At 41.2% G+C, this 15,229-nt stretch overlaps 1 protein-coding gene across 1 annotated transcript in view; it reads right to left on the reverse strand.

Annotated features, from left to right (window-relative positions):
• Positions 1-946: 946 nt before the first annotated feature.
• Positions 947-15,229, reverse strand: part of PIGN (phosphatidylinositol glycan anchor biosynthesis class N) — a 105,037-nt gene continuing 90,754 nt past the window's right edge. Inside the window, 3 exon segments of the mRNA XM_043559018.1 lie at positions 947-1,256; positions 9,871-9,923; positions 12,107-12,149. Coding sequence (XP_043414953.1) covers positions 1,133-1,256; positions 9,871-9,923; positions 12,107-12,149 — 220 coding nt within the window. The 3' untranslated portion in view covers positions 947-1,132.

Raw genomic sequence — 15,229 nt, forward strand, 5'->3', positions numbered from 1 at the left:
TAATTCAAAAGGAATTTTTTAAAAAGTGGGACTCAGACTAGCAAAGCTTAGCATCAGCCAAAATCTACTGGCACGCCATGGGCTAAAGGCCAAGTCTACAGTGATACATAAAGGTCACTTTGTGAAAAACCCAAATAAAAATTACTCTCAAACTATTCTGTCCGTTAGAATTAGTTTACAAATGGAAATTTAAATTTAGTGAGAGGACTCTAAGCCTTTGGGCTAGAATCTTCCAACCAGAAAGATAAGCAATTTTAACACTGATTCCTATGATATGGTCAGAAAGTTTAACCACTGACTTAAAGAATTCTGTTGAAACAATATGTGATAAAAGCTATGCGGGTAACAGATACTGAGTCTACAAGTAAAAATTAATCCTTTAAAAATTTTTCCCTGAATCAGACACAAACACCAAGTATTTTCTACCTTTCTATCTACAGAAATTCCAATGGGAATCCAGAAATGAAAAAAAAAAAAAAAAAAAAAAAGGAAAAAAAAAAGGGACGGTCAACCTGCACCTGGCTGGGACACTATGAAAACCCTGAAGAGCACTAAGAAGACAGTGTCGCTGCACTCCGAGGGAAAATGGCAAACGCCTGCCAACACTGTTTCTACTGAAGCTTCGGTAAGGAACAGATCCTGATTCTCTTTCTAGCGTTATCATTCCTTGCAAAACCAGGGCTGAGCGCTGATAAATATTTGTGGTGCAGCCGGGTGACCTGCTCCAAGCTCAGCCAGTGCTGGCTGTGGACGTGAGCAGCACCGCCCCCACGGGAGCACATTCTCGGCCGCATCTAGGGGACGCTGCGCGGTTGCTGAGCCGACTGTTCCAGGTGCTCTAAAAGCTCAGTGAGAGGGGCCGACAGCTAAAGGAAGAAACTGAAAATGGAGAAAGTCTACGATGCCCTTGCACAGACAGAACCACTATTTCACACACACAGAAACCCAAGAAAATGGAAGCTCCTTTATTGCAGATAACCTGTAAACTCAGAATTCCGCATGTCTTTTTCTCTGTAGGAGCAGAATATGCTGTACATCAATGTCCATTTTCTTACTGAATCCTCGATAAGAGTTTAGTGTAAAAGGAGAATGGGAGGCAGGATCCAGACGTTGAATGATGGCCTGGGCAACATCATATGAGGTGGCTTTTGCGTTTGCCACAGAATCTGAGTTTCTTTGTCGTGAGCAGGTGGGCCAGGCCATTGAGAAACACCAGAACGATGGTCATGGACATGACAATCACGTAGTGGCTGATGCTACAGAAAGAGAAAAAGAAACATGTTACAGGAAGACACAACACACATGGGAAAGAGCAGGAGAGCTCTCTAAATAATGTTTCTAAATGTATACATGAAATACACAGAATTACAAAAGATACCAGTGATGGTTCTTAAGTTTATCTATATATTTATTTCTAGTACTCTCTACACCCAGCTCATAACCCCGAGAGCAAGAGTCACATGCTCTTTGAACTGAGCCAGTCAGGTACCCCGATGATCTGGAAATAGGTATCAAAACGTTAAAAAACAAATTTGTCACAGAAGCAGTGATGAGCACAAATATTTTGAGGTATGTCCAATAACTGCAACGTGTTATGAAAATGTCTGATTGGTATTGGCACTGCCTGTGTCTTTGTCACCAATAGAAACTGAATTTCAAAATCCAGCTTTTAGAAACAAAGACGATTTTCCGCCTCTAATTCTTGCTCCCTCTGAATAACATCCACAGACTCCCCAAGATATCCCCAGGTTTAGTAGTTTGGCATTTTAGAGCACACCATTCTGTGCTTTGATGGAAGTTAGAAGTACTTCAACAAAACTACCAGCTACCCTCCCCCCCCCCCCCCCCAAACGTTACCCAAATTCAAATTCAGGGAAGTAAATGTTTCAGTCAAGGAATCTAAACAAAGGAAAAAGGATACATTTCTTTATGAATCTCTAAGTCAAAGCTACTATCTCCCAGATTCTGCTTTTTTTAGACCTTTTATCACTTTTAACACTTTAAATTATTTTAAATACTTTTAATATTTTAAATTTTTTAAAAAGCTTATTTATTTATTTTGAGAAAGAGGGAGAAGAGAGCACGCACGTGAGCGGGCTAAGAGCGTGGAGCCCCACTTGGGGCTCGATCCCACAAACCGTGAGATCATGACCTGAGCCAAAAGCAAGAGTTGGACCCTTAGCTGACTGAGCCACCCAGGTGCTCCTAAATTACTTTAAAACAAATACGTATTAAATATGACTTGGTTTCTTAACAAGGTAAGTTTCATGACACCAGTAGATAGGTGACTATCCCTAAATTTAATGGAAGTCTATTTATAAGAGGTATTTTATAGATCACTTATCTCCTTCGAGTGGCCTGAAATCACAAACTTTGGGCCCATTTAAGCTAACATTATTGGCAGGAAACAGTCGTGAAGCTCATCACCTTCATGCAATTGAGCCATAAGGCATTCAGCTTGTGATATTTTCCATCAATCAGGTCTTGGTATCATCTCAGCACACCAGAGTTAAAGCAGCATTCAATTTCAACTGTAAATGAGTTTGGCTGTTCCCACTCTCTCGCCTTGACTATTCTGACATCATTTAAATCAGCAATTCTCAAGGTGTACATGTGTGATTGGTAGAGGGACAGGGTGTCTGTGTGGAGGGGCATATAGAATCACCAGGAAGGCCTATTCAGCCTGTACAAGGGGTGATAGATAAAAGGTTGATTGTACTTTTCAATCAGGGTAAGGGGCAACGGAAGCAGGTCAAATCTGTCGGATGTACTGGAGAAGACAAGTTTGAGAATCACTGATTTTTAATAAAGCTTAGTATTCATTATAAGAGTAAAGATATTTTATCGCACTTATTAGTGATATTTCAGAGGATATTAAAATAGATTGAACACAATGAGAAGTTATCATTATATCTAAAGAGAAATGACACTTGAGTTGCCATCTGTATTTTTGTTCAATTTTTTAATGTTTTTATTTATTTTTGAGAGAGAGAGAGACACACACAGAGTTCAAGCTGGGGAGGGGCAGAGAGAGGGGGAGACACAGAATCAGAAGCAGCCTCCAGGCTCTGCGCTGTCAGCACAGAGCCTGATGTGGGGCTTGAACTCACGAACCGCGAGATCATGACCTGAGCTGAAGTCGGACGCTCAACCGACTGAGCCACCCAGGCGCCCGTCATCATCTGTATTTTAATAAAGTACAACAACAGTGCATGTAGGAAACAACTCCAAATGAACACCACTATCAAATCAAACCAATCAAACCGATGATCCTGCCTCTATTCACTTCACACCAAACACATTTAGAACATAAATTTAAATATGTTTTTATAGTTATGAAGATGACCTCAAAGGACTTTTTCTCCAGTTTTAAGAAATGCACTTCTTTCAGCACACCATATAAAAGGCAGTACTCTGTTCAGTTTATGACCTGCTGTGAATGCAGATACAGTATAAAAGATCAAAAGAAGAAAATGCTACATTGTAGCTCTGTCAGCCCAGCTCAGTTTTATGGCCTGGGCAGAATATTTTTCACATGGCTGTTAAAAGAACACCTGATGCCACAAGGTCCTCCAGAGAACCACAGGCTCAGCTGACTACACTGGCTAGAGTAGATTCCTGTAAGATTCTCAATTTAACTCTGATAAAATCTGCTCAGAAGATGCATTTTGAAACATATTGGCCTATACGCATAAACGCAAATACCGTCTCAGGCCCTGATAATACAATCTTTACTTTTTTTTAAGTTTATTTGAGAGACAGACAGACAGAGAATCGCAAGCAGGTTCCACACTGTAGGTACCGAGCTTAATATGGGGCTCGAACTCATGAACTGCGAGATCACAACCTGAGCCGACATCAAGAGTCAGGCACTTAAACTGAGTGAGCCACTCAGGCATCCCAACACAATCTTTATTTATTTATTTTTATTTGTTTTTAAAAGTTTTAAAAAATTTTATTTATTTTGAGAGAGAGGGAGAGAGAGAGACAGAGAAGGAGAGAGAGAATCCCAAGCAGGCTCCACACCATAGGTGCGGAGCCTGATGCAGGACTCAAACTCACGAACTAAGAGATCATGACTTGAGCCGAAATCAAGAGTTCAGACACTTAACCAACTGAGACACCCAGGCGCCCCTACAATCTTTATTTTTAAAGAAACTATTACTTATTTGTTAACCTGAAACTAATTGCTGAAGAATGTCGCAAACCTATTTTGAAAACCCACCGCAATCGCCACACTGACACTATGACCGTCGTAGCCACACGCAGGCCACATTCGCAGGGCTGGTGAGCTCCCAGTCCCCTCAAGAATCCTGGGACACAGTCTCACCTTTTCTGTGTTCATAAAGCAATCACTTAGTAAGGACAAAAGGACAACATTCCATCCCTGTGTATAACAGGCATATTAGAGCTGGAGTTATTAACTGTATTACTAATAAAAAGGAGTTTAGAAGTAAAATTAGTCACAAAGGAAAACTACAGCAGGAACATAATTCAAATAACTCGGGCCTGGTAAGGAAACACTGCCAATAAGTTTAGTAACATCTGCAACGTGATAAGAAACAACTCAGCTTTTCATATATACGTTCACACAGGAATAATGAGAAACCCAAAACTTAAAAAGCAACTTTCTCACCAACAGAATGCAGGAAAAAGTACAACAATGAGCTTTTGATATGTGAACCTGATTGTATGGTGCTTTAGCTCGGTCTCTTGAAGCCTCTTTTCCAGCCATTATCCAAGCCTCTTCCTCGCAATAAATTAGGTGCCGGGGCGCCTGGGTGGCTCAGTCGGTTAGGCGTCCGACTTCAGCTCAGCTCCTGATCTCACGGCTTGTGGGTTCGAGCCCCGCGTCAGGCTCCGTGCTGACAGCTCAGAGCCTGGAGCCTGCTTTGGATTCTGTGTCTCCCTCGCTCTCTGCCCCTCCCCACTCTCTCTCTCTCTCTCAAAAATAAATAAACATTAAAAAAAATTTAAAAAGAAATTGGATGCCGACAAAGATGCATGAAGCAACTCCTGCCCACCAGAGCCTGAACCACACGGCTCTCACTGAGGCGGTGCATGCTGTTACCGCTACATAGGACACCAAGAGAAGATGACAGAATTCTAACTTGTCAACAGGAGAAGCGGCAAAACAAAATCGTCCCACTACAGCCCCAGTCCGGGTGATTCCATTAGAAAGCCTAATTTCTCTAACTCAGATTTCAGTTTGTTTCTCCATCCCAACCCCTGCCACCCCCCACGCCCCTCTGCAACCATCTTCCTTCCTTACGAGGGCATGTTTTGGACATTATAATATGGGACAAAGAAGACGAGCAGAGCAGAGCAAGGGGTGACCAGGAGAGTGTGTGGGGACTTATGAGGCACTGCCTTCAGCCTGATGAAGAGAACCGAGCTCTGAAGTCTCCTATTTCACCCGCCTTCGAGAAGTCTCTCAGGGCAAGCACCCCATTTCACCGAAGGGAGTTAGATCTGTGAGGGCAAAGCCCTGAGACGGAGCTGAAGTGCAGTTTAACCTAACTTAACTAACTGCCTATGCTTTTATCACCTTTCCATCCCCTCTGGATTTTAACGCTCTATCGATGAGGGTGTAATGATTATACCAGGACACCAGACATAAACCAGGACCCTTCCAGATAAACCTGTACATGTGGTCACCATATGTGAAGGGCAGCTCCCATTACAAAAAAATACTATTAGCACAAAATATTTCTACAGCGTAGTTTTTAACCCTCTATAGCATTAACCAATTATATAATATTTTCATAAATATCATAAGTAAATTATAGCATGAAACATGGAGTTAACATCCTTTTCTCCCGGCTAGCCCTGCAGAGTGGGTGGGGGTCATCAAAGCGTTCCTGACCTGTGGGTGCTAATGCACCATTCTGTTTCCTTTGGTGTGAATGATGCTCAGTGCTTGTCTTATGCGTCTGTAGTCTCTCTTTCTGCAATTATCTTGTGCTCTGATGAACACTTTATTCCCATGATGGTTGTGTAAAGGAATGCGGGAAATAGGCCTGGAGGTACCATGCAAGTGCCAGGGAGAACGTCATGCTAGATGTTAAGTACAAGTTTTGCAATGGCTCAAAGACTCTGAAAAAAGATCACGCAAGCACAGGTAACAAAAATAGGCAAATTGGACTGCGTAAAAATTGAAAACTTTTGTGCCTCAAAGGGCAGACTCAACTACTTTTGGCTCCTTCCCTCCTCATCGATATTTCTTCCTCCTTTAAATCCTAAATGTACAGTGCTCAAAACTCTGCAGTGAATGGTTCCTTTGCAACAATCACAAACAGGATCAGACACAAAGCCACTTTTAAAAAAGGGCTTAGCAGAGGTACAAAACAAAGGCTTTGGGAAATTCACCGCAAGTAGAGGCAGCGACCGGCAGGGGGATACTACAGACCACGGCGGCTCGTCCAGTGCTGTCCTGCGGACCTGTGCAGCCTTCTCTACAAGTCACAGAAGCAAGTCACAGTCTCCGTAGGGCCACAGTGTCCTCATCTCTAAAATGAAGATAGTAAATACAGCTCCCGTGGAAAATAGCTACTTGACGGCATTGTGGTAAAGATCACATGAAATACCGTGTTAGCAGACACCATAAACACTGCAGCGCAGCACCAATGCAGGTTATTTGTGGCCGAGGTATGACTGGGCAATCCTCTGACTGGCATCCTGGACCTCCTACTTAAGTTCCAGCTTCTGTCCTATTTTGCCTTTTACCCACGTAAACCGATTCCCTCCGAACTGCCTTCCTCATGTCTTTCAGGACCCCGATCTCAAATAACCAACTACTGGGCGTGCGGTCACTGTGTTGCAGTCCAGGGCCATGCTCTGACCTTGTGGGTAAGTCTCGGCCTCTACTCTACTCTGTAAACAAGCTTACTCCATTTGGACCCCAATACGGGCTCCAGAACCCCAGCTTTGACAACGGGTAATTAGCATTGATGTATCTAGAGACATTCATCCCTTCCGACTATGATATTCCTCATGCTCATGAGTTAAATGAAATGACAATAAAATCTTAGAGAGAAGTGAGGGTATTCCATGTGGTTTCTGCTCCACGTTTCTCCTTTTCTTTCTTTTCAATTTTCTTGGTGTTTATTTTTGAGAGAGAGAGAGAGACAAAGTGCAAGTCGGGGCGGAGAGAGGGACAGTGAGACATAGAATCCAAAGCAGGCTCCAGGCTCCAAGCTGTCAGCACAGAGCCTGACGCAGGGCCCGGACCCCCGAACCGTGAGATCATGACCCGAGCCCAAGTCGGACGCTTATCCAATTGAGCCACCCAGGAGCCCCTCTCCTTTCCTTTCTAACTGAGCTAGAAAGAGCTCTACACTTATGACTCTATTTCCTGATCTCCCATCTCATTTATCCATTTTCCTTTCATTTTTATCAGTTATACATGCAGTGCTAAAAACACAAAATAGTGGAGAAAGATTTATAATGAAAACCAACAGCCCTCCTTCCTCCTTACCCGCTTCTCAGGGTGGCTGCTTTAGTCACTTCCCTTTTTAGGTCTTCTGGTGCTTTACCTCCTGAACATAAATGTCTTTATGGTGCTGTTAGCTGATACATCGATTTAAAACATTATATATTCAGTCCCTGCTAGGAAAGAGGAGAACTGAGCCTGCTTATACTATAACCCACTCGCTTCAATTTTAGATCTGTTTGCTATTAGCCAGTTTTTCTTCTATTTTTCCTTCTGAGTCAATTTTGACGTATAATTTATATGTAGGAAAATGGAACTAATTTTTAAGTGTCCAGTTAGATGAGCATTGACAAATGGTGCACCCAGGTGACCATCATCACTGTTAAGGTGCAGAACATTTCCATTACCCCAAAAGTGCCCGCGTTCTCTTCTACAGTCAGGCTCCCCCTAACTCTCGGTGCTAGAAATGGGTGACGGTGATAATCACATTCCTACACAGTAGGAATGAAGCTAATGCTGCTGGACTGCACACTTAAAAAACATTAAGATGGTGGGGCGCCTGGGTGGCGCAGTCGGTTAAGCGTCCGACTTCAGCCAGGTCACGATCTCGCGGTCCGTGAGTTCGAGCCCCACGTCGGGCTCTGGGCTGATGGCTCAGAGCCTGGAGCCTGTTTCCGATTCTGTGTCTCCCTCTCTCTCTGCCCCTCCCCCGTTCATGCTCTGTCTCTCTCTGTCCCAAAAATAAAAATAAACGTTGAAAAAAAAATTAAAAAAAAAAAAAACATTAAGATGGTAAACTTTATTATCTATATTTTACCACAATTAAAAATAAGATGAAAAGGGGTGCCTGGGTGGCTCAGTTGGTTGAGTGTCCGACCCTTGATTTCGACTCAGGTCATATTCCCAGGATTGTAGGATCGAGCTCTGCGTCGGGCTCTGCGCTGAGCACGGTCTGCTTAAAATGCTCTCTTTCCCTCTGCCCCTCTCTCCCTGATCACACACACACTCTCTTTATAAAAAAAACAAAAACAAAAAACCCCAGAAGTCTCACACAAAAATACTATATTTAACAAGAATATGTTCCAAACAAAATTCTGGCCTATGTCTAAGATGAAAACAAATCAAACTTTGGAGAGTAAAGGGAAGTATGTCAAACACAAGAAGCAGTGTGAAGGATAAAGACTAGAATAACATCAATACTAATAGTTGCCTTTACTGAAGCTTATTAGATGCTGGACACTGTGCTAAATACTCTACATGGAGTAATTCATTCGGACGACTACACAAGACAGGGGAGAGGTGAGAGGGATTAGATCTCTTGCAGATGGTCTCTCAGCTAAAATGTGGCAGAAACTGTTCAACCCTAGCTGCCCTGGTCTAAAGCTCATGCTCTGACCCGTTATCTTGTCTGGACACTTTGGGATCAGAGGAGGAGACACCAAAACTCTCCCTAAGCATTCAAGCTTAAGAGCAGTTAAACAAAATGGCCTAGGGAGGACCTTTACATGCCTGGCACACATTGAATGAAAGAGATTCAAATCAGATGAGGCAGGGAGGCAAACACGTCTATGAATAACGAGGCAGTACCGGGAGTGAGCTGCCTAAGAGGTAGGAAGAAAGGAGAGAAGATCTAACAGTCTCACCCAGGCCTACACAATTCCCAGCAACGCAAGTGCTGAATGAATGTTGACTGAATGAAACAATCAGTCTAGGGGTGCTTGGGTAGCTCAGTCAGTTAAGCATCTGACTCTTGATCTCAGCTCAGCTCATGATCTCACAGTTCATGGGTTTAAGCCCCATGTCAGGCTCTGTGCTGACAGTGTGGAGCCTGCTTGGGATCCTCTCTCTCCTCCCTTCTCTGTCCCTCCCCCACTCATGCTCCCACTCTCTTTCTTTCAAAGAGAAGAAATGTAACAGATTAGAGCAATCATTCACAGTCAAATCACAACAAAGAAAAAATAGACTTTTGGTTCAGATTATACTTTAAGTAACACTGGTGTATGTTTCCCACATTAAATGTTCTCATATTAAAGATTCTAAGGGGCAGATAATGATTACATGCAATTGAAACTGCCACATAAACTTCATACTGCAACTGAGTAGCATCATTTCTCTAAAGAGATTGACAGATATGGAGAACACGCAGATTCTGGAAGTGACCTTCTCTGAAAATCCCGGTTGGATTCAAGCAGTGTCTCTTGCACCTTCCCTGCTCTCCAGGGTTCCCATCGATCCCTACACCATCCCAAGAAAATGCTTGCTAACGTGCTAATGCCGAGAATTGGAGAGATGGGTCTCACTTCCAGAGGTTTAAAATAATTGCCACTTGCTATGCTTACCTCAAAACTCAAACTGGCACCTTCTACTAAGGTATCAAGTTACTTTTTTTTTTTTTTTTACTGTACTGTTAAGAATTTCTACATGAATATATACTGCACCTTGTTCCAATATCAAGCCAGCTGCCATAATCCTTGACCAAGAAGAAAAAATGCTGTAAAATAAAACAAAATAGGGCTCCATCAAAAACAAAGGTATTTGGATTCAGCTGAAAAACAATGTTTTAGGATTATGGGTTTCAGATTTCTGACCTCTTATAACCAATTATCTAACTAGACGCTAGAAGAATATGCCCTTTCCAGGAATTTTTCCTTGGACTAAAGCTAGGTATAGCATTACCATTCAAATGAACACAAAAGTGACATTTATGAATAACTAGAAATAAAGATAACTAACTTAATTCTTTTTTCAGTAAGCTCTATGCCCAATGTGGGGCTTGAACTCATGACCCCGAGATCAAGAGTCACAGGCTGTACCAACTAAGTCAGCCAGGTGCCCCAAAGATAACCAATTTTAATAAAAGATACTATGTAATACCAAAGACCTATGTGGAAAAAAGCCATAACATCCATTTATCAACAAATATTTATTGGCAGTGTACTATGTGCTAATCACTGTGTTAGGTCCTACAAATAAACTCTCTTGCAGGAGTTGTATAATCTAGTGAATAATTCAATAAAATTATTAGGTGTGTGTGTGTGTGTGTGTGTGTGTGAGAGAGAGAGAGAGAGAGAGAGAGAGAGAAGAGTGTTATCACTGGAAAACACAGGCAATTATGGGAGCATAGAAGAAGGGGTACATACCCCAGATGGAGTAGAAGGGAAGGCTGTCCCAATGAAAAGTCTACAAATCTAAGTAAAAAGTAATAGTCAGTTGAAAGAGGAGTCTGAGGACATCAGAGAAGTATGTTCCTGCGAGAGGGAATAACCTATATAAATGCCAAGAGTCCAGGCATAGCGTGGCAAGGCCAATGTGAGGCTGGTGTGGAGAAAACACGGTGAGAGGCGATGCAGGTCAAGTAAGCAGAAGTTAGGCCACAAATGGCTTTGTAAGCTAAATTAAGCAATATGACTCTTTATAAAATTAATCAGAATTTAAATTCCCTTCTGTTAACATGTCTTGTTTATTGGCCCCTTTTGAGCAAAATTGAAAGCTGATTTGTCCTGACATTATTATGTGTAATCAATTTCATAAATATACTGGATATCCAGTTCAATAGAACACAAAAATGCTCTCATCTAAATCAAGTGACTAGGAATCTGATTTGGGAAGTTACGCTAATTGGTGTCTCTAATCAGTTCTAGCATAGGATGTTGTATAGTGAAGAATTAGTTTTGCCCAAAGAGAAGTCTGGCCTTTGCCTTCAGTTACTTGGGGTGACATCTAGGCCCATGGGATGTCATGCCTGATGGGTGTATTTGCCTGGAGCCTTAGCCACTGGACAATCTTGTATTGGGGGCTTTGGGCCATGTGGTATCAGTTCCACCTCTAGAAGGGCTGGACGTTAAAGGTCAGCCAGGGGAACAAAATGTGACTGATCCCCATTAAAAGGTTGACACGGGGGCTCTGGTGAGCCTGGTTGGCAGGACTCTCTGTGTACGTCACACATGGATGCTGTCATGACTCCATAAGGACAAGAGGACCAGAGGACCCTCTGCCTTCTGAGTTTTTTCCCTTGGCTAACTTCAATCTGTATCCTTTCCTATAATAAACCATAACTGTGAATATAACAATTTTCAGTGAGTTTCGTCCTTCTAGCGAATTATCAAACCTGAGAGCAGTTTTGAGAACCCCCTGAACTTGCAGGTGTAAAGTATGTTCTTTTTGTGAATATACTCCATATGAGAGGCTCGCCTACCTGCTCTTTACTCAGAACTCACTTATTAGAGCCATCAACTTGGTAACATCTTCCAACTTAAAAAGCTCTATTTCCTCTTTCCTTCCTTCCTTTCCTCCCTTCTCTCAATCTGAGAGAAGGGTTAAAATAATCAACATTTCAAGCAGGGAAATGATGTATTACCTATATCTAAAGTTAGCTTTTCCTGTTAACTTCCTATGGAAGGTTCATTTCAGACATAATGCACCATGGAAGACTAGGTATAAAATGACAGATTGAAATAAATCAAGTAGGAAGGCTTCTGATACCTTCAGAAGAACACCCTTTCTGCACAAGTCATATAAAAAGAAAGTAATTTATATGTGTAAATTATGCCAGGACTTTTAACTTAATATCTAAGGATTTCATGTACAGAAATGCATTCAGATTTCTCTTGATTAAATTAAATCAGCACTTAACTTCTCAATCTTATTTATACTGAATATCCAATAATGCCTTACCAAAGCCATAATGTCTGATATGACGAGAACCATGAGAAAAAGGCTGGAAAAAAATAAAGATAGATTACACATAATAGAACAGGCACATTTTAAAAGCACCGCAAAATAAAAATTACAACAACCAAATAACCCAATATTCTGTTAGCACTTTTTCTTCTGAGAATACTACTTTTTTGGAAAGGAGCTCTTTTCATGTTATCATTGGCAATTGACCTGCAGTGACGGGCCGGAACCCAAAAATGTTATTTAACATTTTGAATATTTATTTCAACAGTAGGAAAGGGACACGAATTATGATTTTTTAATTAAACTTTTTACCTTGAGATAATCACAGGCAATTACAAGAAATAATATAGAGGGATCTCATGTACCCCTTGCCTAGTTCCCCCCGAGGTAATATCTTACAAAACTATCGTACAGTATCGCATCCAGGATATTGACAGTGATACTGTCAAGACACAGAACATTTCCATCATTACTAGGATCCCTCATGATGCTCTTTTAGAGCCGCATGTATCCTCCCTGCACCAACCCTCTGCCTTATCCCATGAGAACCACTAACTCTTCTCCATTTCTATAATTTCGTCATTTCAAGACTGTTGTGTAAGTCGAATCATTTATGTAATACTTTGTGACCTTTTGGGAATCTATTTTTTTTCATTCAGCCTAATGGTCTTGAATTCATCTGAGGTACTGTATGTACCAATGGTTTCATCCTTTTTATTGCTGTGTAGTAATCCACTTGTGGATGTACCACAGCCTGCTTAACCATGTTAAGCACTGAAGGACATTGCAGATAAAGCTGCTATAAACGCCTGGGTGCAGGAGATTTCTCTGGGAAAAATACTACAGCGTGCAATTGTTGGATCTCATGGCAGTTGTGTGTTTAGTTTCATACGAAACTAAAACTCTTTTCAGAGTGGTTATACCATATATGTTCTCATTTGTAATATCTGAGAGCAATTTCTTGGCATCTTCACTAGTTTTTGGTGTCGCTGCTTTTTATCTTAGCTATTTTGATTGTCGTGTAACGATACCTCACTGTGGTTTTAATACGCATTTCCTTAATCATTAACAACGCTGAACATCTTTTCTTCAGCTTCTCTGCCATCTGTATATGCTCTCAGGTCTTCTGTTCATTTTGTCATTAAATTGTCTGGTGTGTACTGTTGAGTTTTGAGAGTTCTTTACATATTCCAGATAGTAGTCCTTGGTCAGATACATAGTTTGTAACTATGCTCTGCCAGTATGGGCTTGTCTCTTCATTCTGTTAACAGGGTCTTCTCTTTCGCAGAGCAAAAGCTTTTAATTTTCATCAAGTCCTATTTATCAATTATTCCTTCTATGGACCATGGTTTTGGTGTCAAGCCTAACTCTTTTCCTAGCCCAAATCTCAAAGATTTTTCTTTGATGCTTTTCCTAAAAGTCTGAATCTGTGGTCCATTTTGAGTTAATTTTTATGTAAGATGTAAGATTTTGGTCAAGGCTTAAAAAAAAAAAATCACAGCATGCCTGCTTGATTTCCTTAACAAGGCAATGAAAAATTTAATGCTCACAGGTAATACAGAATCTTAGCTTTTTTAGTTGAAGAAATGGACAAATCTCCCTCCGCATTAAGGTATCACAGCAATTAGATAATAAAAGGGAGAAAATGCAAATCCTAAAATCAACTGGTGCTTTTCTCATAAGTCCAAATAGAAAACAACAATGGAAAGTGTTCATAGAATTTTAAATTTCTATATACACTACAGAGGTGCAAGAAAGCTGCAGATTTCTCTCATCTCATTTATGAATTTAATGTTCTAAAAAAGTCTTTCCTCCCAGGCAAACTCATGTGATCAATTATTGAATTTCATTACACAATTCCATTTCAACTAGTCTAAAATCAGTGCTCCTAGTCTAAAATAATCCTTGACTTCTTTTTAAGACATAATTGTTTTTCTAACTATAGGTCTGAAATATAGAAATGTAACTCAATAGTTCACATACATAGATATATAGCACAAGTCAGACTTATGCTAAGTGAAGTGTTGTTACCATTCAAAGCAAGTCTGATGTAACAGACATGTAAGAAGGGTGTTAAACTAAGAGTTTGTGGAGAGCGCAAAGGTCATTCAGTACAACGTTCTGTCTAAAGTATCAATTCTCAAAGTAACAATCTCGATGAAAGCATGGGCTTTAATGGTTCCAGTTACAGAATCTACCCCAATTTACACAGCCCCAATTTACACAGCCCCAATTATTTCAAACTGCTTTCCTTCTTTGAATCAAAATCTGTGAAACAAAAATTCTACCCTATGGCTGTAGTTCTTCGGGAACAAGAATTAAAAAATAAAGGCAATTTAAATGCAACAGACTTGGGGCGCCTGGGTGGCTCAGTCAGTTGAACGGTCGACTCTTGATTTTAGCTCAGGTCATGATCCCGAGGTTGAAGGATCGTGCCCCGCGTTAGGCTCCCACTCAGAGTATGGAGCCTGCTTATGATTCTCGTTCTCTTCCTCTGCCCCTCTCCCCCACTTGCACTCTCTCTCTCTAAAGTGAAAAAAATGTAAAAAAAAAATGCAACAGACTTTAAATATGTTTTTTGAAGTTTTGTTTGATATTTTTAAATGTTTTTCTAAAACCATGTTTTACTGTGGGACACAGATGATGTTCTGCAACCCTTTTAAAGTAAAACACACCTGATGGTAAGAAGAGTTACTATCTTCTTAGCCTCGGTTTCCCTATCTATAGAATGGGCAGGGTAACTGCTACTTCATAGTACTGTTGGGAAAATTAAGTCAAGTAATACATGTCAAGTATCTAATACAGTGCCTGCCTGCCTACTACTACTGCTTTCTTTCTTACTCCTTGTAACAAAACTTTAGATACAATTAAGGACACGGTGAAAGATATGACCTCTGCCCTTACAGAGTTCATAGGGTGTGCATTAGTTTGCTGAAGCTGTCATAACAAAGTACCACAGACGGGCGGCTTCAACACCAGCGATGTGTTCTCTTCTAGTTCTGGAGGCTAAGTTTGAGATCAAGGTGTCAACATGGTTGCCCTCCTTCTGAGGCCTCTTTCCTTGGCCTGGGGATGGCCATGTTCTCCCTCTGTGTTCACATAGTCTCTCCTCTGTTT

The sequence above is a fragment of the Prionailurus bengalensis genome, chromosome D3 (genome assembly GCF_016509475.1).
Source record: "Prionailurus bengalensis isolate Pbe53 chromosome D3, Fcat_Pben_1.1_paternal_pri, whole genome shotgun sequence".
In the NCBI taxonomy this organism is placed as follows: Eukaryota; Metazoa; Chordata; class Mammalia; order Carnivora; family Felidae; genus Prionailurus; species Prionailurus bengalensis.